At 38.7% G+C, this 25,229-nt stretch overlaps 1 protein-coding gene across 3 annotated transcripts in view; it reads right to left on the reverse strand.

Moving 5' to 3' along the window:
* The window catches only part of nup58 (nucleoporin 58), a 129,615-nt gene that overhangs the window by 56,624 nt on the left and 47,762 nt on the right, over nucleotides 1-25,229 (reverse strand). For 2 of the 3 annotated variants that reach the window (XM_051926389.1, XM_051926390.1), the window contains exons 3-8: nucleotides 8,374-8,526; nucleotides 7,490-7,612; nucleotides 6,471-6,584; nucleotides 3,779-3,806; nucleotides 3,511-3,576; nucleotides 3,141-3,315 (exon numbers count right to left, since the gene is read on the reverse strand). In XM_051926389.1, coding sequence (XP_051782349.1) covers nucleotides 3,141-3,315; nucleotides 3,511-3,576; nucleotides 3,779-3,806; nucleotides 6,471-6,584; nucleotides 7,490-7,612; nucleotides 8,374-8,526 — 659 coding nt within the window. The remainder of the gene's footprint in view (nucleotides 1-3,140; nucleotides 3,316-3,510; nucleotides 3,577-3,778; nucleotides 3,807-6,470; nucleotides 6,585-7,489; nucleotides 7,613-8,373; nucleotides 8,527-25,229) is intronic. The other variant, XM_051926391.1, reaches the window with a different exon arrangement.

The following is a 25,229-nucleotide window of genomic DNA, read 5'->3' on the forward strand; positions in this document are numbered from 1 at the left end:
AGGGTCCTGGAGGGTTGCGTGGGAGTTCGCCCAACCAGTCTACATGTGTTTTGTGGACTTGGAAAAGGCGTTCGACCATGTCCCTCGGGGAATCCTATGGGGGGTGCTCCGAGAATATGGGGTACCGGACCCCCTGATAAGAGCTGTTCGGTCCCTGTACGATCGGTGTCAGAGCTTGGTCCGCATTGCCGGCAGTAAGTCGAACCCGCTTCCAGTGAGAGTTGGACTCCCCCAGGGCTGCCCTTTGTCACGGATTCTGTTCATAACTTTTATGGACAGAATTTCTAGGCGCAGCCAGGGTGTTGAGGGGGTCCGGCTTGGTGGACTCAGGATTGGGTCACTGCTTTTTGCAGATGATGTTGTCCTGTTTGCTTCATCAGGCCGTGATCTTCAGCTCTCTCTGGATCGGTTCGCAGCTGAGTGTGAAGCGGCTGGGATGGGAATCAGCACCTCCAAATCCGAGACCATGTTCCTCAGCCGAAAAAGGGTGGAGTGCCCTCTCAGGGTTGGGAGCGAGATCCTGCCCCAAGTGGAGGAGTTCAAGTATCTCGGGGTCTTGTTCACGAGTGAGGGAAGAATGGAGCGCGAAATCGACAGGCGGATCAGTGCGGCGTCCGCAGTGATGCGGGCTCTGCATCGGTCTGTCGTGGTGAAAAAGGAGTTGAGCCATAAGGCAAAGCTCTCAATTTACCAGTCGATCTATGTTCCTACCCTCACCTATGGTCATGAGCTATGGGTAGTGACCGAAAGAACGAGATCACAGTATGCTGCTGCTGAAGAATGTGAATTTCCCATTGGGATTAATAAAGTATCTATCTATCTATCACGAATACAAGCAGCTGAAATGAGTTTTCTCCGCAGGGTGTCTGGGCTCTCCCTTAAAGATAGGGTGAGAAGCTCAGTCATCCGGGAGGGGCTCAGAGCAGAGCCGCTGCTCCTCTGCATCGAGAGGAGTCAGATGAGGTGGCTTGGGCATCTGATCAGGATGCCTCCTGGACACCTCCCTGGTGAGGTGTTCCGGGCACGTCTAACGGGGAGGAGGCCCCGGGGAAGACTCAGGACACGCTGGAGGGACTATGTCTCCCGGCTGGCCTGGGAACGCCTTGGGATTCCCCCGGAAGAGCTAGAAGAAGTGGCCGGGGAGAGGGAAGTCTGGGTATCTCTGCTGAAGCTGCTGCCCCCGCGACCCGACCTCGGATAAGCGGAAGAGGATGGATGGAGATATATATATATATTACATTTGTTATTCTTTTCAGAGTTTATCAAACTTTAGTGTGATGTTGTTAGATTTTCAGGTTCTTATTCAGGTTTTAAATTATAAACTAGAAGAGCCTTTGTGCCAAAAGATTTAACCACGCCCGGAGCTGGAAATAAAAGACAGAGTAGGACAGCTGCTGTACAGGCTTTTGAATGTTCGAAGCACCGCGTGAGATGCAGATCACGTGACACGGCAGCAGCAGCAAGCCAGCAGCTGATCAAGTAAAGCGGAGGTTTATTTTATATATAAAAAAAAAAAAAAAAAAAAAAAAAAAAAAAAAAAAAGAGACTGTTTCCCATTGTATCACCGTTTAAGAGGGGGTTTCGCAGGAGCGATCACGTCTTCCTGGGGTGTGTTCAGCCCCCCTCTTCACAACGCAAGCGGCAGAGATACGAAGTGGCTGGCGCGTAGTGCAGGCCAAGGGTGGAACCCCCTAGTAGATAGATAGATAGATAGATAGTATGATACATAAAATCATACATATCGTACGTAATTGTATCACACTCACTTAAATCTTTCTTACTTGGTAAATTAACTATGTAGTCTTGAAACATAAGCATAGCAGAACTGTAGATTTTATGCAAGTCTTTTAACATGGTTAGGGGCTCCAGTGAAGCATACTGTAGCTGTGGAGTCAGTACACAAAACCTTTGACTCCAACTCCTCAATTTAAGGTACCACAACTCTGCCTCCTTCATTTGTAATTTAAGCCAATATACAGTGCCAGTCTTTGTTTTTATCAAGATACCATTAAACTGATTTAAAAACATAGCCAAGACATTGCTGGTTTGTATGTATAATGGATATTACTACTTGAAATGGCTTACTTTAACATATTATTCACATATGGCTGCAATGTACCATTTTTAGCAGTTAAGTCCTTTAGGCCCCAATGGTAAACTCACTTTGCTTATCCTTAATTAATCATGTGTTAATGTTAACTGGTTATTATAAAAACCTTTCTAACTACATTAGCAAAACTGAAATCTGTCATCCTGTTTTCTTATGTTACAAGATACTGGCATTCCTGAAGTTTAGTGGTGGGTTCATAAACGGCGAAAATCGTGGCACGTGTGGTTTTCTTAAAATCATTTATTTTTTGATGAGGAAGTATTTTTTCTTAAAATAAAATTAGTTCAGTTAAAATGTTATATTTCATTTTTTCAGTGCAAGACTAAGGTAATTCACCAAAAAGTGATTTTGTTATAACCCTTTTTTCCTAATCTTTACCAGGGGTACCAATAATTGTGGTGTGAACCATATGTACACCGGGCATGATGGAGCGAAGGTTGACCAAGATATATAATATGGTTGTTTATTCCAAACTGATTTCACAATCAGTGCATCTTTGTTTCTTCCGATTGATCTCACTGTTTAGTAAGCTATGCACTTCTGCAAAAAAATTCTGATCAGTACTTTGTCAAAACTTAAAATGTTTAAATCTCTTTGGTCATTTTGTCTTTAGTTCACCCTTTTCTATGTGGTTTACTCCATTAATTGTATTCAAATGTTGATGACACTACATGCTAAAAAGAAGCAATTAGTTCAGTGACATGTTCACTTTGCTCATTAGTTAAAAAAAGTTGTTTTTTTTTAATTAGCAGGCAAATGAAAGTGGTAGTTAAGTAATTCATCCCTTTAGCATTAAGGATTATTTGCAGCTTTTAGATACAATTAAAAGAAAAAAGTCCACTATAATATAAAGGATAAATTAAAAATCAAACAATGACAGAAACATAAGCATTTCTAGGCCAGAAAACAATGAGATTATTTAAAAGCAACAACTGCACACTGACTGTGAAACAGGCTGGTATAAAAATCCTGCAGTCATGGGTATAACCACAATTCAACCCGACCACATTATATACGTTAAACATATTACCTGTGCAGTTTCAATTTTTAACTTATCGATGGACAAGATGTTTCTCTGAATGCCACTAGCTGCTACAGACAAGATCTGTTTTAGACTTTTGATATCTTCCTGAACTTTCTGCATCGCTTTAGAAGACATACGGCTTATTTCTTCTTGAACCTGCTTCTGTTCTTTAACAAATTTCCTGAAGGAATGAAGAAAAGTCAAGTATATGATCACAAAAAAGGTTCTTCTTTACGGTTATACCAAAACATTTCCCCATATGCATTTTGCAACAAACTCTCAAAAGTGACATAATTATCAGGAAATCACCACCTGCATGTAATTATAAATATTCTTACAAACTTTATGGCATCTAGTCAATATTTAAAAAACTTACTGAAAATTATCCACATCTTGACAGATTGGAGGTGGTAGGTTTTCATCCTTTAGTGCTTTACTATCCCTGGCGAGGGGGAAAAAAAAAAAGTCAACCTCTCTCTTTCATTTGCCTCTCAGAAACACAAATTACTAGACAAGAGTCTTGCATACACATCAGAAAAATAAAAAAAAAAAACCCTATATAAAGCATTTCAAGTATTTTTAATCCATAGGTGTAAAAGTAAACCAATTCTATAAATTCAGCCAAACAAAAACATAATACTTACTCGGGACGTGTTCCAGAGGATTTGTCGGCTACAAACGAAATAGATACAAAAAAGAAATATGATGCATACTTCTGGCATAAATATAATGCAGCATATTTATGATGTACTGGTGTATTACAAGTAAATGACATGTTTACATTATGGAACAAAAAATTGCTTTAATCATTTTTTTCTTTACATCTTACTGACAACTTCTACTATCAATCTGAAGTGTTAATCAAAATACTGTATACACATTTATAGAGACTCCTATAGACAAAAAAGGAACCTACAAGGACATTCATCCTAAATTTGTAACCACAAATTGAACTCTAACTCTGATTAACAGACTCATACCTATAATCATGAGATGGACCTGTAACTTGAATGGACCATAATCCAATTACCAGAACATACAAATGCCTTAAGATTAGATGCATGTATCACTCCATACTCTTTGTGGGGATGGAGTTAATCCATTCACTTTGAAGCAAGTAAGTCTATCCAATCTCTTGTAAAAGTACTCTACTTGTACCTGAAAGCTATTCTCAGTTGAACTTCTAGAATTAGAGACAATAATACAAAGGGAGTTTGGGATTCACTATCTGAGATCAATTCTTCAACAATATCGGTTTCAGAAATTAATTTCAGCTGGAGAAGACATCAAGCTGAGAAAGATCTCGCCATACTGCAGGCATGATCAAAGGACCACACGGAAAAGATAAAGAATGCACTCAAATGCAAGCAAAGTTTTTCAATTGAAGTCAATGTGCTAATAATCTAATCTGGGGTAGGCAACATCGGCTTGGAGGGCCACAGTGGCTGCAAGTTTTGGTTCCACCCCAACTGCTTAATTAGAAATCAATCCTTGCCAATCTCAGACCTTATTTAATTTTATGGCTGGTTAGTCTGCAATGTAATGTTCTTATATCGTAGATTTTTACCTTTCCAAGGATATAAACCAAATGATTTGAAGTCTAAAACAGATAAATTTGACTGTCACATTTTTCTCTTATGTGTGTTTTTTTTTTTTAAACCAAATAGTGCATGTTGAATCCATACAGGTGTAAATGGAAACAAGTTAGAGAACTGCTGATTTAATGATTCCTTACTAGCAATTTAGAGAAATTGCTAGTAAGGAATCATTAAAAACACTGAATAAAGTTGTTAAAGATAGAAATAAGCAATTAAAGATGGAGAACCTTAAGCAAAACCACAAAAATGAAGCAAAAAAAATGTCAATTGAGCAATAAGTGCTTCATTAGTAATAGGGCGAAATTAGAGCAGGCTCAGCCTTCACAACTGAAGCAATTGAGTTCTGTTACACTTTATTTTACTATTATTTTTTTAACCCAAGCTTTTTTTATTATTATTTCTTTTGGCCTGAAATGATATGCAACTAGATAGTTTTTTTAATACATTAAAAGCATTGACAATTTGAACTTTTTATTACATACCAACCCACACCATTGTTCTTAAATTGAAAACCAAAACAGCAAAAATTAAAACCAAAATATCTGTAATGATTTGTTGAATTCCTTGTTAATGGAATGTGCGGGTGAGGTTAAAGAAATATCAATTACTAAGAGTTCAGTACGTAACAATTTAAGACCACAAAATTGTGGTACTTCAGAAGATTTTAATTCCTAGAGGTAGTATGCCAAGAGAATAGAATTTAGAACACCCGGACTAGAGATATCACGCAACACTTAATCAAATATGCATCGATAATCTGTTATAGCTAAGCATATTGTATTTGCTATGGTTATTTTTGTCAACATATATAGTTATATTTCTATAATCCTTACTGATTCTTAACATGTGTGCTTCATTAGACTTGACGTAAATGTAATGTTTGCATATCATAATCTGCAAAGGAAGGTAAGGAAAACATGGAATCCTTTCCATTTGTTAAGCAAACAAGCAATTTACATTGAATTTCTGTGATGGTTAACACAGAATTTCCCAGTTTGTGTGTGTTAGTGTGTATGAGAGAGGGACCTGAATAGATTGGGAAAATGTGATCTTCAACAGAGAACATATTACTGTATAATGCTCCTCAACTGAAACTTGTTTAACCTTTTTAAACAAGGTGTTCTTTTTAATTACTACTGTAATAAGTATGGTTTGTGTGTCATAGGAGTGGAGATGAAATTAATAGTGTGATGTTGTAAATGTCCTGCTTCTAAAATCCATTAGATACTGCACTTTGCTCCTGTAGAAAAAAAGCAATCTTATTCTCAAAGGGAAAAATGTTGCACTGAGACTTGTTCCACCATTTTCCTTTCAACTAGAGTAGCCTGATATAATTTCACCCTCCAGCTCATAAGAGTGCTGAAAGCCAATTTTTTTTTTTGCTGTACACTAACTGATTAAAGAAAATTGAGCACCACACTTAATATATTTTTTCAATTGTTACACAAAGAGCAGCTACACAGGTTTGGTGTAGTAGAAATCCCAGTTGCAGCTGAATTTAGTGGTTTAGTTGTTTGCTGACATCCTGCACACATTTTGACTGGCCATTAGGAATGTTGTTGGCGTTCAATTTTGCTTCTTGGTGTCCTGAGGAGACACACTGTACCATTAACATTTTGGTTAAAGCAGAAACAAAGCTAACATTTAACCTGAGAAGATTCTAAATCTCAACAGATAATTGTTAGCATTGTGCCCTTTCTTTAAAGCTGTGAATTAAATAAAACGTGGAGGATCTTACTTTTTTTATCTGATGAACTACTAAAATCAACTCCACCAAGTCCTTCGCTGACTGAAGATGCAGTTGTAGTACCTACAGAAGACAGGCCTAATCCAAGAGTATTTTGTCCCTGTCCTAAACGCAAAAAGAAATAAAAATAAGCAATGAAGTACTAAAGCAGCTGTCACAAATAAGTATCAAAATGTAAATAATGTACTTTACCAGATACAGAAAATTAATTTACACAATTATTTTTTCATTTAATTTATCTGGAGTATGCTCTGCTCCGCCTTGAATAGACTCTGCATAATGAATTGCATTTCTTTTCACATTCAACTTTTTCAAAAACAGAAAAAAAAAAAAAAGACAGTAGAAATAATGTTTATTCTTTACAATTTGTTAAATTCTATTTTAATATTTTAACCCACTACTCCTTTCAAATAACCTACCATGTCTACCAAAAATCCAAAGTAATCAAACAAAATAAATATATAACCGTGTTCTTAACATAATGTGAGGAACCACAGTGTTCAAATAAGAGATGGCCTTCAAAGATTTGCTGATAGTTAACTAAACCAGTTTTTCCCTTTAATTTGAAAGCCACTGGCTCAAAACAACCTTCAGGCATAATAAATCAACCTCTACACATATTAGTTGTCAAGGTTTTTTTTTTTTCTTTGAATGCTGTACCTATTTCCTACAATGAGAAAAATATAATACCACAAAAGTACAACAAAATTAGCAAATTCAGTGCATGTCTACCAAAGATTTGTATAAAGATGCATTGTGGTAACAGGATCTCGGGTGTCACAAAAGTTAATAGTGGTATTAAAAAAAGCAATGAAAATCATTGAAGGGTTCTGAAAACCAGAATTGTTTATATTTAGTAGTATAGCTTTCAAAATTATTAGAAAACTGTAAAACCAGCAATATGGCATCTGCAATGCTTTATAAATGGTCTAATTGAGCTGGTCAGTACAAAAGATGTATAAAAACAAGTAATAAATGCAGGGTCACAAAAGTAGCAATGTGTACTCTACCTGAAGTAAAAGGAGCTGTAAAAAGACTACTGCCTAAACCTGTAGATCCCAAAGACAGTCCAGCAGATGGTGCTGAAGATGTGGTAGGTGTGCCACCTAGGTTAAATGAAAACCCAGATGTAGCTGCAATCAAAATTAAGAGGCATTGTGCTAATTAAATTCACAAAAATGCACATGTATCAACAAGAGGCTCAACATTGGAAGTCATCATTACAGCATCACATAACGTAAAAGTATACAGACAAGTTAATAGAGAAATGTACTTTCTTATGGAACACTGGAAAAATACAGCTGCACATCCAGATATATGAATTTGACATTCATGGTTTCAGTTGTTCACAAGATGGACATGAACAGTTAAATGTGGTCTTCCATCCCCAACGCTTGGGTGACAAAGGGGTGACAGTACTTTTAAAGAAAGAATTTTTTAATATGATGTTAATGGCATCTTACCTGACAATATAAATATTCTCTTATACAATGTCATACACACTGTCAAACTATATTGTACAAAATGTTAATAAACTCTTACAATTAAGGCTGTCGTTAAATATACATGTTTTGACAATGCTGCAAGCAAATTTCCCCCTGGGATAACAGTTTACCTAATCTATCAAATTTTTTGATAAGACAAAAAAAGAAATGTCAGATCACTTGCTGTGTAAACAGATTCCATTGGTAAACTATGGTAATTACAATATAAAACTATTATAATTTACATGAAAAAATAAAGATACAAATTCAGCCTTTATTTTAAATGTCTAATAAGAACTTCTGACTTTGGGGACTTTAAAAGCATTTTTAAAGTGAAAAATGCATAAACATTGCACTGAAGCATAAATGGTCAATTGCCTGGTTTACATTTACATTATTACTTCAATTACCTGCTGAAGGCGCAGAAGATGTCAGTGTGGAAACAAGAGAAAGACCTCCACCAGAAGATGAAGAAACTGGCAAACTAAATGGGGTTGCTGATGCTGCTGGTTTGTTAAATCCTAAACTTAAGCCAGTATTTGTAGTACTGGTTGAAGCAGTTCCTATAAAACAAAACACAATAGCATTAATTATTGCACAGAAAAAAAAAAAAAATCACATGCATCAGAGCTGGTTATGCAAGTGAATTTTAGTTTAACTGGAGTAGGGTTTTCCACATATCCATTCAATAACAGCAGATGCAGTCAAAGTCAAACATGATAACAAAATTAAATTAAAAAGGATAAGTTCAGTATATTTCAAATCAAAGTTATTACTACCCATTCATGGAATATATTAGTTTGCCACATTAAATTGTGTTCTATAGGGAAGCATATTATATCAAGATAAAATAACTATCTCACTCTTGTATTTATTAATGGAGATAATGGGTACCAACCTTAAAACTTAACTGAATACATCCTCTTTGAAGAAGCAAATAATTTGATTTAAGAAAGCATGCCTTTCACGATTCTGAGGCACGCTTCTGACAACAGCAACTGAAAATAAAAGTTTCACAGAATCTTGGTACTAATTTATTGAGGTAAAGGAAAATTCCCCCTTCCCCGAGGCATATTTTGCTTATTATTCTAGTTATGCTTTGCAGTTCTGTTTCACCAGTAGTTAAATTCTGCCATGGCTTAGACAGATGCATGCTCAACGGATCCTACTTTTCACCTATTAAACTGTGTTATTTTGCAAAGCCTATGGTACAATATGCAGGTAAAGTGGTTGCATGGTGAAAAGCGCACATACGAATTCCATTGTATTTTGCATTCATGTCTGACCTGAACGGATTACACAGCATTGCATTTTTAATAAAAGCCTCAAATTCTTGGAAAAGGCAAGCCATCGGCATGTCACTCTTTCATATGCAACAGGCACAAATACAATTTTCTCTCTATTATTAAAAAAAAAAAAAAAAAAAAAAAATCTTGGAAGGGAAATCAGGGAGACGAGACGTGATCTTCTCGGAAGACAATTTGACGTCCCGCGAGAAACACTTTAATGTCATGCGAGACAAGGCAGTGAGACAGAAGGACAGCTGCTTTACAGGCTTTTAAATGATCGATGCGCAGCGCGACAAGCAGAACATGCACCATGGCAGCAGGAGAACAAAGCCAGCAGCAGATGCATACACAACACCTTAGCGTGCATTCAGCTCACCCTCTTCAAAATGCGAGCGGGAGAGACAAGAAGTGGCAGGAGCGTAGTGCGTCACCGGGGGAGTTGAGCAAAACGAACAAGACCTGATCATCTCGGAGAGACACTTTAATGACACGCGAGACTAGACATTACAACCTAAGGAAGCAAAACCCATGAGACAGTGACTTTTGCATGTCACGCCCTACTTACAATTTAAAACAAGTTCATGGACATCTAACCTAGCAGTTGTTGGAATGCTTTTGGCAGACACACTTCATGTGCTCCCAGCTCTTAAAACAATGACAAGCAGAACACGCAGCTCGCCAGCAGCAGCTGCAGCAAGCCAGCAGATGATCCGAGCGCATCTCCTTAGCGTGCATTCAGCCCCCCACCCCCACAGCGGAAGCGGCAGAGACACGAAGTGGCAAAAGGACAGCTGCTGTACAGGCTTTTAAATGATTGACGCAAAGCACGACAAGCAGAACACTCAGCTTGCCAGCAGCAAAACAGCAGGTGATCTGACCGCATCTCCTTTGCATGCATTCAGCCCCCTCCTTCACAACGCGAGCAGCGTTATACGTCCCGCGAGAAAGATTTAACCATGCCCAGGGCAGGAAAGAAAGGACAAATATTGTTTTTACAAAAGTTTAAACCAAACCCGGGGGTGGGCGAGTGAAGCCCCCTAGTTTTATATTATATCAGAATTTTTAATCCATGAGTCACTGTTGCTGTGGATACAGTAATAAAAAAGCCGAGGATGTTTTTAAGTGAGTAAACTTACCGACATTACTGTGTGTAACAAAAATTTTATTAGTTTTCAAAAAATAAGTTAATTTCATCACTGGGATTAATAGGGGATATCAAAATCAAAATAACCATTCACTACAAGAAGCTGATCATGAAACTTCTCTGGGGCGTTCTCTAGATTTTGATTTGAGACAGATACAGAATATATAAAATAAAAAATATATAATAGATTGATGAACTAATAACATTTTTGAACAGCTGAAGTCTAGTAAAAATTTAGCATACAAATCTATTATTTTTCCATCTTGGTTTTATGAATGGTGGTGCACCTCAGGAGGTTTCCATCTCTGCATCAGATTGTAATAAAACCAACCATCCTGAGATATACTCGAGAGATTACATATTGCTACAAAGATAACAATAATCCAGTGGCAAGTTTTGCTTGCATTCTAAACAAGTGAGAGTGATCACATCAAGCTATATGTAAAATGGATGATCTATCTTGGGGAGCATGGATTCATGGGCACAGTATAGGGATATTGTTTTGTAATACAGCATGATTAAAAAGAACCATGAATGGACATGCATACAAAAAGTTATCTTGCTGAATGAACATGAGTAGTGAGAAACGGTCATTAAAATGTTTCTTTCAAGGATGTTTAAAATCAAAATTTATATTTTTGATATATTTATTTTTGGTTGGCCTTCTTATTGCTCCACTCATTTAAATGTTACCTGTAAATTTTCCATATATGCATAATACTTGCAATACATGCAATACCTCACATTGCTAGAATGCAGAGAATATGACTCAAGGATTGTTGAAGACTGCTAACAAAAAAAAAAAAAAAAAAATTGGCAACAAGAAACATAATACAGGTTAATATGCATAGATGCCCTTCAAATCATTAACTGTTTTGAAGCATCTTAAAAGGCAACATGTTTACAACTACTAAACAAGCAGATGGCATTTATTTCAACATACTTTATCTGTGTTCTTTATTGAACATTTTGCAGGTAAGATACAGTGACAGTCTCCTCTAAACAACACAAGCAACAAAATTAAAAAAAAAAAAAAAAAAAAACACCTCACTCAATTTTGTATTTAGAGTGAAATTTACAGAACCCATCCTTTAACTACATTAATCATCTCTTAAGGACAGGACAGGAAAACCACCAAAACGGGCAGATTACAGAGTAAACTTGTTATCTTGGTATTTGTCTCCCTGAATTACAATAAACAATGCATACTGCTCACTAAAACAGGTTCTTTTTATTTTAATTAGCAATTATGTTTCATCACTTATGCTGTCTGTTAATTCTACAATACACTTCTTGACTAGCACACCTTCTAAGAACATATGTTAGAGTCAAAACCACCAGTTAATATGGGTAATGAGAATATTAGATTTATTGATAAGATGCCATTCCTTAAGAAGGAAGAGGTAGTGGATTTGTGTAGTCAGGCCTGATTATAGCTACACTAAAATGTTACAACATTTATTTATATAGCACATTTTCATACAAACAATGTAGCTCAAAGTGCTTTAGACGAAGAAAGAGAAAAAAGACAAAATAATTAAAATTAGGGAACACTAACATAGAATAAAAGTAGGGATGCACCGATACCGAAACGGGTATCTGGTATCGGCATCAATACCACATTTTCTAAAGTACTCGTACTCGTTAAAAGTCCCCCGATACTGGGGACCGATACCACGGTCTGAGAAATGTCTATGTTTGAGCGGCGTGTAAGGGGTTAATCACAGGCGCCGAGTGCCCGCCCCCAGGCCCCGGCTGCAGCTCAGAGCGGGGAGAAGGCGAGGCGAGACATGTCAGCCATGTGGAACTATTTCAAAGTGAATGAAGACGACAAAACAAAGGTGGACTGCAAATTGTGCTCAGCGAAATTGTCCAGAGGAGGCTCAAAAGGTAGCGCATTTAACACAAGTAATTTAATCAAGCACCTAAAATCCCAACACGACAACGAGTACAAAGAGTTTACCCGCGCTTCTAAACCAACACAACCCACGCTGCAGCAAACTCTTGCAAGACGAGAGAAAATGTCCAGAGACAATCCACGTGCTGTGAAAATAACACAGGCAATTATCGAGTACATTGCATTGAGTGACCAGCCACTCTCGGAGGTAGAAAATGTGGGATTCCTGCGTCTCCTCCATGTTCTGGAGCCCAGATATGATGTCCCAAGCCGCCGCTACATGACTGACACGGAGCTGCCTAAACTACACGACTCCGTGAAAAAACATATCCACAGCCTACTGCAAGCCTCCTCTGCGTTTAGTTTCACCACGGATATTTGGACAAGCAGTGTTAGCCCCGTGTCGCTAATTAGCCTAACCTCCCAGTAGATAGACGAGAGTTTCTTGTTTTGTTTTGTTAAATTATATGACTAAAGCTGTTACCTGTAAATTTAAATCATGTTTTTGTTAAGTACTCGGTATCGGCGAGTACTGAAATGCAAGTACTCGTACTCGTTTTCCAAAAAAGTGGTATCGGTGCATCCCTAAATAAAAGTAAGGTCCGATGGCCAGGGAGGACAGAACAAATTAAAAAAAAAAAAAAAAAACTCCAGATGGCTGGAGAAAAAAAAAATCTGCAGGGGTTCCAGGCCACAGGAATGCCCTGTCCCCTCTAGGCATTCTACCTAACATAAATGACCTCAAGCAGTCCTCACTGCATTCACGGTTCTCATGGTTACAAAACAAAGATGATATGAAATTAGGAAGCCATGGCAAGTATCAAAGTAAAATGTGGTTAAACTAGTAATACAATGATGTATGTCTGTATGATGCAAGGAAAGTCTAATGGTAACTTTCCATGAATACACTTTAATGAAACTATTAAAACTAATCACAAAACAAAATTTTTATGCCATTTTACGAAATAAATGCGCTTAATACCTTATAACCTGGTTTGTTTAAGAATAGTATGACTTTTTCAGCATACATGACGATGAGGTTCCAATGGAAATTTCTGTTTAGGAAGGTTCTAGGAAGACCACCATCACTATGGATTCCTCCTACTGATTGCATTAGTCTGGGATAATAGCTCTATCATTGCAGTAAAAAAGGTCAGAGTACATAATGGCTAATTTTTTGCTGACAGCAATATTTGCTAATCACATTTTTGTATAAATACTGTAACTATGGTTAGACAAACCACTGCCAATTCTAAAATGCAACAAAACATGAACTTCTTTTTAAAATGATTATCTTCATGATCAAAACTTAAAATATTTTGCAATATAATACTGACCTGTACTTGCAAGATTAAACATAAAATGTGAAATAGCAATGCTAATTGACATTTAATTGTCAGTGTTTCTTCTATGTTTGAAATCTTGATTATGTGCCCAGTAACCCATAGGACCCAACTCCTGTGTTTGAAGTATAAGGGTATGCATAAAGGCACTGCGGTATCCAACCATGAAGTAAACTGAAGAAATTACTTTGAATATTTCTAAGGAGGAATAATACAAAACATTTGTCTAGGATTTTTGCTTACTCCTGTTATAATTACTGTGTTCTTTATACCAAATGGCCGTCAAAATGACCCTTGCCTCATGCTGCTTGCAATATGTGACATATAATCAGTGGGAGAACTCAAACAAACAATCTTAGTCATGAACTGCAAGTCACTTAAAGTGACACTTCCAGCGACTTACGGCTCATTTATACTTCAGGCACAGGACGCGTACACGCCCCCATCGTGGCTGCCATGGTTTCCCAGCGTTCATTTGACGCGTCCTCAGAAATTAACGCGACGTGTGCGCAAGTTGCAATACCAGCAAAAAGTTGGGGGGCGCAGTGTGCTAAAAGTCGGAACGTGACGTCAGAGTCTCTGTTAACTATCTACATGTGACAGAAAGCCTCTATGCGGATCCTACGAGATCGATGTGCGCGCTTCGATGTTTGATGAATGGTTTAATGTGGTGAAGAAAAATGCCGATATACAAATGCATTTACAGTGCTTTTATATTCAAGCGTCTCATATTACCGATCGTAATGACACGATAGATTTTAAAAGTCTCGCATACAATCTTTTGTGCCGTGTTTTTTTTTTGGCAACTTCACAACAGCAACATAATGTACAGCACTGTAGTCGAGCCACTGAGAAAAAAATTAAGGACATGATTAAAACGTGTATTTTGGGATTAAAGTGGAAATTTCGGCTTTAATCTCTAAATGTCCACTTTAACCTCACAATTTACTTTATCATTAAAGCAGACCTATGTAAACGTCATCCCAGTTTTTATTTGCTACAGCAAGCAGCAATAGATCACCACACAGAACACATTAAAATGTATGATATTCCAACTCTCTGCAAATTTAGAATCTTTAGATTTATACTTGATATCACTTTCATGATGAAATGCATTAAAGCATGTATGTTACATTTTACAGATAGTTAATTTCGTTTAAATAATGAATACTGTTAATAATTACACACATGGGGGTGGCGTGAGCGGTAGCACTGCTGTCTCGCAGGGAGTCACGTCGCTGGTATTCCCTGCTTGGTTTCCACACTGTGCTCCAGTTTCGTTCCAAAGATATGCAGATTTGGGGATTTGTTCCCACTAAATTGACTCCAGTGTATGTGTGTGCTTGTGTTCAACTTGTGATGAGCTGATGCCCCGTCCAGGCATTGTTTCTGCCTTGTGCCCAGTGCTTGCTGGAATGGACACATCCCTGGATTGATGGATTTAATCATTAAACATCCTTTTCAGAGATATTGCGGTAAGGTGTCATCGGAATTTAATGGGTGTTCCAGGCAATTCACAACACAGAGAAGCCGAACCGGTTCTCACCGTGATGATATCTCACACTGCCACCTACTGGATTCCTCCAGATTTACATAAAGTACGCGGAAGTTTAAACAGGAAAATGCTTGCATAACAGGAGGGTCCGCTGCAGCATGTGTTGTGTGAAGTATAAACCAGGCCTAAGGGGTAGTGAGATATTAGTAACTTAAATGTGATGTATCTTCCATTAAAACATGTTCCGAGACTTAAATCTGCTACTGCCTTTAGGTAATAACTATTTCCCCCAACAGCCCTTTTGTCACAGTTCTTATCCCCTTTCAATAATTTAACTTAATAATGCAAACCAGTGTTCGAACCTCCTACTATTATAGAAAATGTGTTAAAATGAAAAAGCATTTTTCATGGGCATGCCTTTTGTGAATGTGAGACAGTCTTGGGCATTCTTGGGTGCTTTTAGCAGTGTGTTCTATGTCATCATTCTTTTGGAGGATCCATGACCTGCGACTGAGGTAGAGCTTTCTGACACCGAGTAGTACATTTTGCTCCAGAATGTCTCAATAGTCTTGATATTTCGTTGTTCCCAGCACAAACTCAAGGCACCATGTGCCAGATGCAAACAAAGCAGCCCCAAAACATAACCGAGCATCCTCCATCTTTGACAGTTGGTATGGTGCTCTTTTCTTTGAAAGTTCAATTTTTTTGTCTGTGGACATAGAGCTGATGTGACTTGCCAAATATCTCCAGTTTTGTCTCATCTGTCCAAAGGTCATTCTTCCAGAAGCATTGTGGTTTCTCAATATGCCCTCTAGCAAATTCCAGTCTGGCTTTATGTGTTTTCCTTTCAACAGTCTTCTTTCACTGAGCCCACTGTCACTCAAAAAGTGAGAGATGCTGCAATCAGAAACTCATGGACCATGACCTTGAAGTTCAGCTTGTATCTATTTGGAAGTTGTCCTTGACTTTTTGTCTACCATTCTTACTATCTTTCTGCCCAAACTGGGGTCAATTTTCTTCTTGTAGCCACATCCAGAGAGACTGACTATAGTACCATGTACCTTACTTTTTTATTTTTTTATTTTATTATATCAGTTAAAAAAAATTGCATACAATCACATCAAAATTACACTAATAAATGACATCACAGTAAAACTAGAAAAAAGAAAAAGTCAAAGTTAAAAAAGTATGGAAAAAAAAAAAAACCTAACAAAACAGAATTCAACCCCAACCCAAGAGCATGGGCAAAGCTTTAGATGGGTCTTATTGCCTTTGCTTTTAACATGCTTGTCTATAATTTTCTTCCTGATCTCCTCAGACAACTTTGCTTTCTCTGTTCCATATTCATTGTGGGACACATGAGGATACCAAACAGCAGAATGACTACTTGTCTCCTTTTTAGATTGGAGACTTGTGCGATACTAAATAAAGAAAACAGCTAGTTTGGAAAAAAAAAATCACTAACCCAATTATTTATGATCTTTAGGTGCACCAACATACATGTCCAGGCCATTTTAGAATAGTACTGTAGAATAAGAAATAATTTTCTCTCTTTTCACACTTTGCTTTACTTGATGACAGATCAAAAGGCATGTAAGGTAAGCAGGGGACAAATGATTTTCATTTCATCACTTTTTAAGAGGCACTGTATAAATTGTACAAAAAGTGTTCAATTTGGATTTCAATTACCTATTTGGAAAGAGACATACCAGTTGCTTTGATATGACAAATCAACATCAAGCATATGATGACATGCATTTATTGATTTAAAAAAAAATAAAAATAAAAAAAAAAGTGCTAGCAAACTACTAATGTGACTTGCACTGTAAACTTTACTCCACATCCGGAAAAGTATTCACAGCGCATCACTTTTTCCACATTTTGTTATGTTACAGCCTTTTTCCAAAATGGATTAAATTCATTTTTTTTTCCTCAGAATTCTACACACAACACCCCATAATGACAACGTGAAAAATGTTTACTTGAGATTTTTGCAAATTTATTAAAAATAAAAAAATTGAGAAAGCACATGTATATACTTGTAAGTATTCACAGCCTTTGCCACGAAGCTCAAAATTGAGCTCAGGTGCATCCTGTTTCCCCTGATCATCCTTGAGATGTTTCTGCAGCTTAATTGGAGTCCACCTGTGGTAAACTCAGTGGATTGGACATGATTTGGAAAGGCACACTACTAAATGTGTGTGCCTATATAAGGTCCCACAGTTGACAGTTCATGTCAGAGCACAAACCAAGCATGAAGTCAAAGGAATTGTCTGTAGACTTCAGAGACAGGATTGTCTCGAGGTACAGATCTGGGGAAGGTTACAGAAAAATTTCTGCTGCTTTGAAGGTCCCAATGAGCACAGTGGCCTCCATCATCCGTAAGTGGAAGAAGTTTGAAACCACCAGGACTCTTCTTAGAGCTGGCCGACCATCTAAACTGAGCAATCGAGGGAGAAGGGCCTTAGTCAGGGAGGTGACCAAGAACCCGATGGTCACTCTGTCAGAGCTCTGTACGGTAGAGTGGCCAGACGGAAGCCACTCCTTAGTAAAAGGCACATGGCAGCCCGCCTGGAGTTTGCCAAAAGGCACCTGAAGGACTCTCAGACCATGAGAAAGAAAATTCTCTGGTCTGATGAGACAAAGACTGAACTCTTTGGTGTGAATGCCAGGTGTCACGTTTGGAGGAAACCAGGCACCGCTCATCACCAGGCCAATGCCATCCCTACAGTGAAGCATGTTGGTGGCAGCATCATGCTGTGGGGATGTTTTTCAGCAGCAGGGACTGGGAGACTAGTCAGGATAAAGGGAAAGAGGACTGCAGCAATGTACAGAGACATCCTGGATGAAAACCTGCTCAAGAGCACTCTTGACCTCAGACTGGGGTGATGGTTCATCTTTCCGCAGGACAACGACCCTAAGCACACAGCCAAGATATCAAAGGAGTGGTTTCAGGACAACTCTGTGAATGTCCTTAAGCGGCCCAGCCAGAGCCCAGACTTGAATCCGATTGCACATCTCTGGAGAGATCTTAAAATGACTGTGCACTGACGCTTCCCATCCAACCTGATGGAGCTTGAGAGGTGCTGCAAAGAGGAATGGGCGAAACTAGTCAAGGATAGGTGTGCCAAGCTTGTGGCATCATATTCAAAAAAGACTTGAGGCTGTTCAGGCATCGACAAAGTATTGAGCAAAGGCTGTGAATACTTATGTACATGTGATTTCTCAGTTTATTTTTAATAAATTTGCAAAAACCTCAAGTAATCTTTTTTCACGTTGTCATTATGGGGTGTTGTGTGTAGAATTCTGAGGAAAAAAATGAATTTAATCCATTTTGGAATAAGGCTGTAACATAACAAAATGTGGAAAAAGTGAACTGTATATACCTTAGAAAGCTGTATGTCTCTTGGATATCTGCAACTCACAGCACTTACAGATGTATTTCACATGCACAGACATACATAAGCATTTGAAAGATAAAATCTGTTTTTTAAAAACTGGTTAACATCTGACCTTTCAGACAAAGACCAACTTATTTAGGGAGTGAAAATCTGGAGTAGGCTGTGCAAAGGCCATTTTTACAGGCTGTGAAGACAATGTGAAAAGTAGAAATGGAATATATCATTTTAACAGGCACATTCTACACTTAAAACAGTAAGAAATAAATTATTATACAGTATGCATCTTCTGTAAAAATCTACCTTATTGAATTACATTTACTTATTTGGCTGATACCTTTATGCAAGGCAAAACAACTTGGCCGCTTTTGCTTTGTTTGTCCAGCTAGACAACAGGCAGCTAAAGTATCTTGCTCATGGTTACATACTGTCAGAAGCAGGGTTTGAATGCACAACTTCAAGGGTTTACTTCAAACTCTTAACCAAACCACCCTTCCTGTATATATAAAGGTATTATTATTGTCAGTGCAGAAAAATGATGAATGCAGGTGAAATTTAGCATTTTGAAGCCCCTGTAATTATTTAGTACATGACCTAATAAAATGTGCTTTGCTTGGAAGAAGTTCAAAATACTTTCATGGGTGGGGTTTCACACTGCTAGATACCCAATATCAGAATGATATATCAACACTCAATATTGTCAGTTGGGTCCTGCTTAAAAGTTGCTTTTGCCCTCTTGACTGATTTTCTGACCAGTCTTCTAGTGGAGCTGCTGTGCTTTGGGGATTCACTTTTCCCTTCACAATTCTGATTGCTTTTATGTTCCATCTATTGCTCGATAATTTAACAGCCCTTTATGAATTTCTCAGTGCTATTGAAACCAAATTTGTATCTCTCACCTGACATGTCTGTTCCATCAGTTTTTGGAAAATTTCTTATTTCATACTGCTATGTACTCAATGACCAACAAAGTAATCTTAAAGACAGAGATGCATTTCAACTTACAAAACAGTGGTACTAATATAATTGGTTTACTGCATACAAACTGATCATCATCAATGGACTGATCAAAATCTAAAGATGATAGCCGGAGGCAATATTGTTTCAAAAGTCTAAATGTTAAATGGGTGAATACTTTTAAAAAGTAGGTGCTTCAATATTGTATTTCATATCTACTTTAAAAGTGATGACACAAAAATGCATACTACTTTTTAACCATATAATAATTTAAATAACTTTCAGTGGTAGAAAAGCAGTTGGGCATTAATTGGGATGGTGTGTGTGTTAATGCATTCTACATACATCCTTAAGAAAGGTTTGACTGCTTTTGGTGGCCAGTTTTCCTGACAGTTCCTAGGGCTGGGCGATATGGACCAAAAATCATATCTCAATATGATTGTCAATGTACGATATATATCTCAATATTTTTTCTTCCCATAAAATATCAAAAAGACAGTTCTGAGTCAAAGCCACATGTCTCAAATGTCACAGAGGCACTTTTATCAATATACAGCTGTAGATATACATGAGAAATGGCTCAAAAATAAACTAAGGGAATATATAAAATAGTACTGGTCCTTGAATACAATCCATATTACTAAACGAGAATGGTAAACCAGATATGGACGCAGGGACCTGCCCGTGGACGCAAAAGACATAGTGCGCAAGTGCCACATAAAGCCCCCCCCCAGAGTCAAACGGGAGAGACTACGCACGTGCGCAGGCACCACACAAAGCCCCCCCAATAACCCGCACCAGAGCAAAACGGGAGAGACTACGAACTGTCAGAGTAGGAAACAAAGTAAAACATCATAAAGAGGTTAAAGAACAGGGACAAACACATGGAGAGCAGGTTACAGAACAAAGCCCCCCTCCCCAGAGTAAAACGAGAGAGACTACGAACCGTCTGACACCCGGCAAGCAGGATAAAGCGAGGTCAGAAATAAAACACAGAGTAGGAAGCAAAGTAAAACTTTATAAAGTGATTAAAGAACGGGGACGAACACATGGAGAGCGGGTTACAGATGATGAAAACTGGAATGCAACAGCTTAAAAAAACCTAGGCACGAAACACATGCACACCGAGATACAGAATATAAAAAATACGGAAGGCGCAGGCGTCGCCGCCATATTGTGAGTGGCACTAATGCGTGGTGAAGGCGCAGGAGGAGACATAGTGAAACAAGAGGAGTCAACGCCCCGCCCCAGAGTGAAACGGGACACACTACGGAGTCCACAAAGGTTCATACATCAAACCCGAGATGGTACGGACACGCGTCTGAAACCACGGAAGCAAAACTGTCTCGGCTCCAAAACCAAACAGCTCAACAACTAACACAGCTTCGACACCGAGCCCGCGTAGACAGATCTAATGAACGTGGACGCCTACAACGTGCGTCTCAAACTGCGTAGGCAAAGCAGGCACGGATTCAACACGATACAGCTCGAGTGACCAAGATACAAACACGCGCCTGCCTGGATATAATTAATGAACGCAGGTGCCTACAACGTGCGTCTGAAATGCCGCAGACCAGGCAGGCACTGCTCCAAAAAGAAACAGCTCGACTAAACGAGATACGAAGTGAAACGGGAAACACAATGCACCGCATAATAGGTCGGAAAGAGCTTCGTAGTAACAGTGGGGAGACCCAGAGTGACACGGGCGAACGCTCCGTATTAAACATACGTCATTCTCACACGTCCAAACTATAAAGCATAGGTGAATCACATTACAGTGATGCATTATTAACAGTACGATAAACATCATAGTATCGCAAACAAATGAAAATTATTACTCGAAAAAGGGAAAATATTATTCAACACGGACCAGGTGTCATTGAAACAAAAGCAGAATAAAGCGAGATCAGAAATGAAAGACAGAGTAGAAAGCAAAGTAAAACGTCATAAACAGGTTAAATCAGTAGTCCACAATGCACCGTATAATAGTACGGACGGAGCTCCGTATTAACAGTGGGGGGCCCCAGAGTGACACGGGCGAACGCTCCGTATTAAACGTGCGTCATCCTCACACGTGGCTGCCCAACGGGCATGGGTTCAAAACGCCGGGGGTAGGCGAGCGAAGCGAGCAGGGGGCGCAGCCCCCTTGTAAAATAATGTTCTTTTCCAGCATAACAAAAGACTCATAGCTATGCAATTAAGAAAATGTAAACAGAAAAGAGACAGAGCAAAAATAACAAAAGGCCGACTTGCTCTTTAAAAAGTGAGTTTCCACTAAAGTAGAGGAGTTCTTTCTTTACCAAAGTGCGTCCTCCAGTGTGTAGTCCTGTACAAACATCTACGACTTTGGGCAAATAAAATATGTAACAACTGACAAAACAAGTGACAACCTTCTTACAGAGAAATGGTCTGAGTGATGCGGGCATCATCCATACCACAAAAAATAAAAACATCTAAAATCACTTTCATTTTTATGTAAAGAGGCAGATCATTCAAAGGAAAATTAACATCCATCTGTGTTTAGTAGGGATGTACAAGATTTAACTACGTGTGTAAACCGTTGTGTAATGTGTACCCTACAAATGGTTTTACTCACACCATTTTGGTAAAATCACCAGCAAATGAGTGAAACAGATGTATATTGTTAGACCTTTTGAATCTCAAACACTTCTGAATTTAAAATGCATCCCTGTCTCTTCTGAAGCAGAGTGGTTGCTCTGGAGGTAAGGATTTGCTGGTTTGAATCAACAGAACACTTCTTTGGGTACTTGAGCAAGACCCTTAATCACAATTGCTTCGTCCTGGGTATGACATTAACTTGCATCCGGCCCTGTAAGCTGTCCCCCAACTTGCAGGGAAACCTTGGGGGTTGGTGGCAGAACTGGCACTCCTGGTGCCATAAAAACCTTCACACAGCTTCATAGGGAGTTGCGTGGTGCAGAGGCATCACCCACTGCACATCAAGAGTGATAGTTGCAGCCATGCGCTGTACGCAGAGCACACTCCTATTCCTGTCCCTTCTCAGATGGGGCTTTCATTCAGTGTCACAATCCTCAGTCCAACACACACTCCAATAGGGCTGATAGTTTATGCAACAAAGTTTCAATTTCATAGACATTATAGGATGACTGTTAGACTCATTGCCTTAACGTCTAATTCCTGCATGTGTGTGAGTAGCACAGAGTAAACAGTGTCTAGAACGGCATCGACATCGGGCAAGAGTAAAGCGAATGTGCAAAGCAAAATTCTCAGTGGATGACATTTTTCGTATATTGTATTATTTTGAATTGGACTCTGACTTGTTGGAGTATGATTTGGTGCAAGTTATCTGGAGATCGAGATCTAAAATGAAAGTGAGGTACAGGCATCAGCTGTTCAATCCCCAGCTGGTGCCAGATCAATAACACGCAGCAAGAGCACAATGCATGCAGCAACAAACGTTTTATGTTATTTATGTGAGAAACTACTCCTTTGTGTGCTTTGTCCTGCACTTTAAGGCACTGTTGTAAATGGTGGAAAAGATTAGTAGTGCTCAAAGCTTTTGTTCGGACTGGTCTTCTGCATTTTCTACAGAATACATTCTGCTGCTCATCTGACACTTTGAACCCAAACCTTCTCCACACAATTGAGCCACTGTTTTCCTTTTTACCAACCAGCTCTTCTTCAATAGCTTCCTTCGTGTCTCCATCCTGTCACTGCCTGCAGGACTTACCAAGTGAAGTGGTGGGGGCAAGGTGATATTGTGCAAGAGATAAACGGGGAGAAGAGAAAGGAGAACTGGCACCTGTACAAGTTAAGTTTTCCATCCTATAAAGTAAAGTTTGTCTCATCCTATATCTCGTATGAAACATGTTGATATTTTTTAAAAACTCAATATATCGCCCAGCCTTAAAAGTTCCTGTCAGTTTTCCAGTTCATGCATTGAACTGGTGCTGCCATGCGAACCATCTGTTTTTTACATAATAACCAATCATCTTCTAAGATTTTTGTGTGAAATACTACCACAAAGAAGAGAATTTCAGCACTGCCAGATGTTTGGAGGAAACTTCTTCCGCTGAATGTGGTGCAGCTTCCACCAGGACTAGTTTACTGAAACATTACAGAGAGACATAGCATGCTGGCGCACAACATGCGTGTGTGTGTGTGTGTGTGTGTGTGTGTGTCTGTGTGTTAAGGTTCGGGAGTAACAATTAGTCAATTAAGAAAATATGATTTGAGTATTTTTTTTTAAGTCGATTACATTAATTAATCATGGCTCCCCTACTATCTATATTTTCTTTTATGCTTTTATCCACTGGAATTATTGCTTTTTAATAAATTACACATTTATTTTAACTTTCTATACTTTGTCTTTACATCAAAATTGACTGAAGTAATAAGGTAAATATTTAGAGCACCTGGAGAATTACAAGGTTTTATTGGGCTGAGGATGACAGCTCTATCCAATAGTGAACAGCGCATAAAGACAGACATTTATTGGTTGATATATGGCCTATAGCCAAGGATGTTCAGCCTTTGTATGCTTCAGTATATTCTTGGAGACCAAAAGTAATATTTAGGTCTGAGATGTACCTAATTCATTGTACGTTGTTCGTGCCCAAGATAAGCAAGTCTCTTGAAGTACTAGGGAACGACACTGTGCATGTAGTATATATATGGTACTTGTGTGGGTTAAAGTGCTAGCCAGTAATGGGCTGTGTATACGTCACTAGCAAAATACCCGCACTTCGCAGCAGAGAAGTAGTGTGTTAAAGAGGTTATGTAAACATATTATATATATATATATATATATATATATATATATATATATATATATATATATATATATATATATATATACACACATACATATACACACATACATAAACACACACATATACATATATACATACATACATACATAGTGCGATGTAACACAGGTTGTGATTGTTACATGGGAGGGAGACGACAAATCACAGCTTCCCGCTTTCTAATCGGGCCTGTGATTGGTGCTTTGACGGATGCCCAGATCCCACAGTATGTCCCCTTAGGAGAGGCGTTAGGCAAGTGTAATTGAATAGCGGTGCTGCAAGTTTAGCTTTACAGTAATCCCTCCTCCATCGCGGGGGTTGTGTTCCAGAGCCACCCGCGAAATAAGAAAATCCGCGAAGTAGAAACCATATGTTTATATGGTTATTTTTATATTGTCATGCTTGGGTCACAGATTTGCGCAGAAACACAGGAGGTTGTAAAGAGACAGGAACGTTATTCAAACACTGCAAACAAACATTTGTCTCTTTTTCAAAAGTTTAAACTGTTCTCCATGACAAGACAGAGATGACAGTTCCATCTCACAATTAAAAGAATGCAAACATATCTTCCTCTTCAAAGGAGTGCGCGTCAGGAGCACAGAATGTCACATAGAGAAAAGTAAACAAATCAATAGGGCTGTTTGGCTTTTAAGTATGCGAAGCACCGCGGCACAAAGCTGTTGAAGGCGGCAGCTCACATCCCCTCCGTCAGGAGCAGACAAAGAGAGAGAGAGAGAGAGAGAGACAGAGAGACAGAGTTTGTTTTTCAATCAAAAATCAATACGTGCCCTTCGAGCTTTTAAGTATGCGAAGCACCGTGCAGCATGTCGTTTCAGGAAGCAGCTGCACAAAAGATAGCAACGTGAAGATAATCTTTCAGCATTTTTAGACGAGCGTCCATATCGTCTAGGTGTGCGAACAGCCCCCCTGCTCAATCCCCCTACGTCAGGATC

Source organism: Erpetoichthys calabaricus, chromosome 4 (genome assembly GCF_900747795.2).
Source record: "Erpetoichthys calabaricus chromosome 4, fErpCal1.3, whole genome shotgun sequence".
In the NCBI taxonomy this organism is placed as follows: domain Eukaryota; kingdom Metazoa; phylum Chordata; class Cladistia; order Polypteriformes; family Polypteridae; genus Erpetoichthys; species Erpetoichthys calabaricus.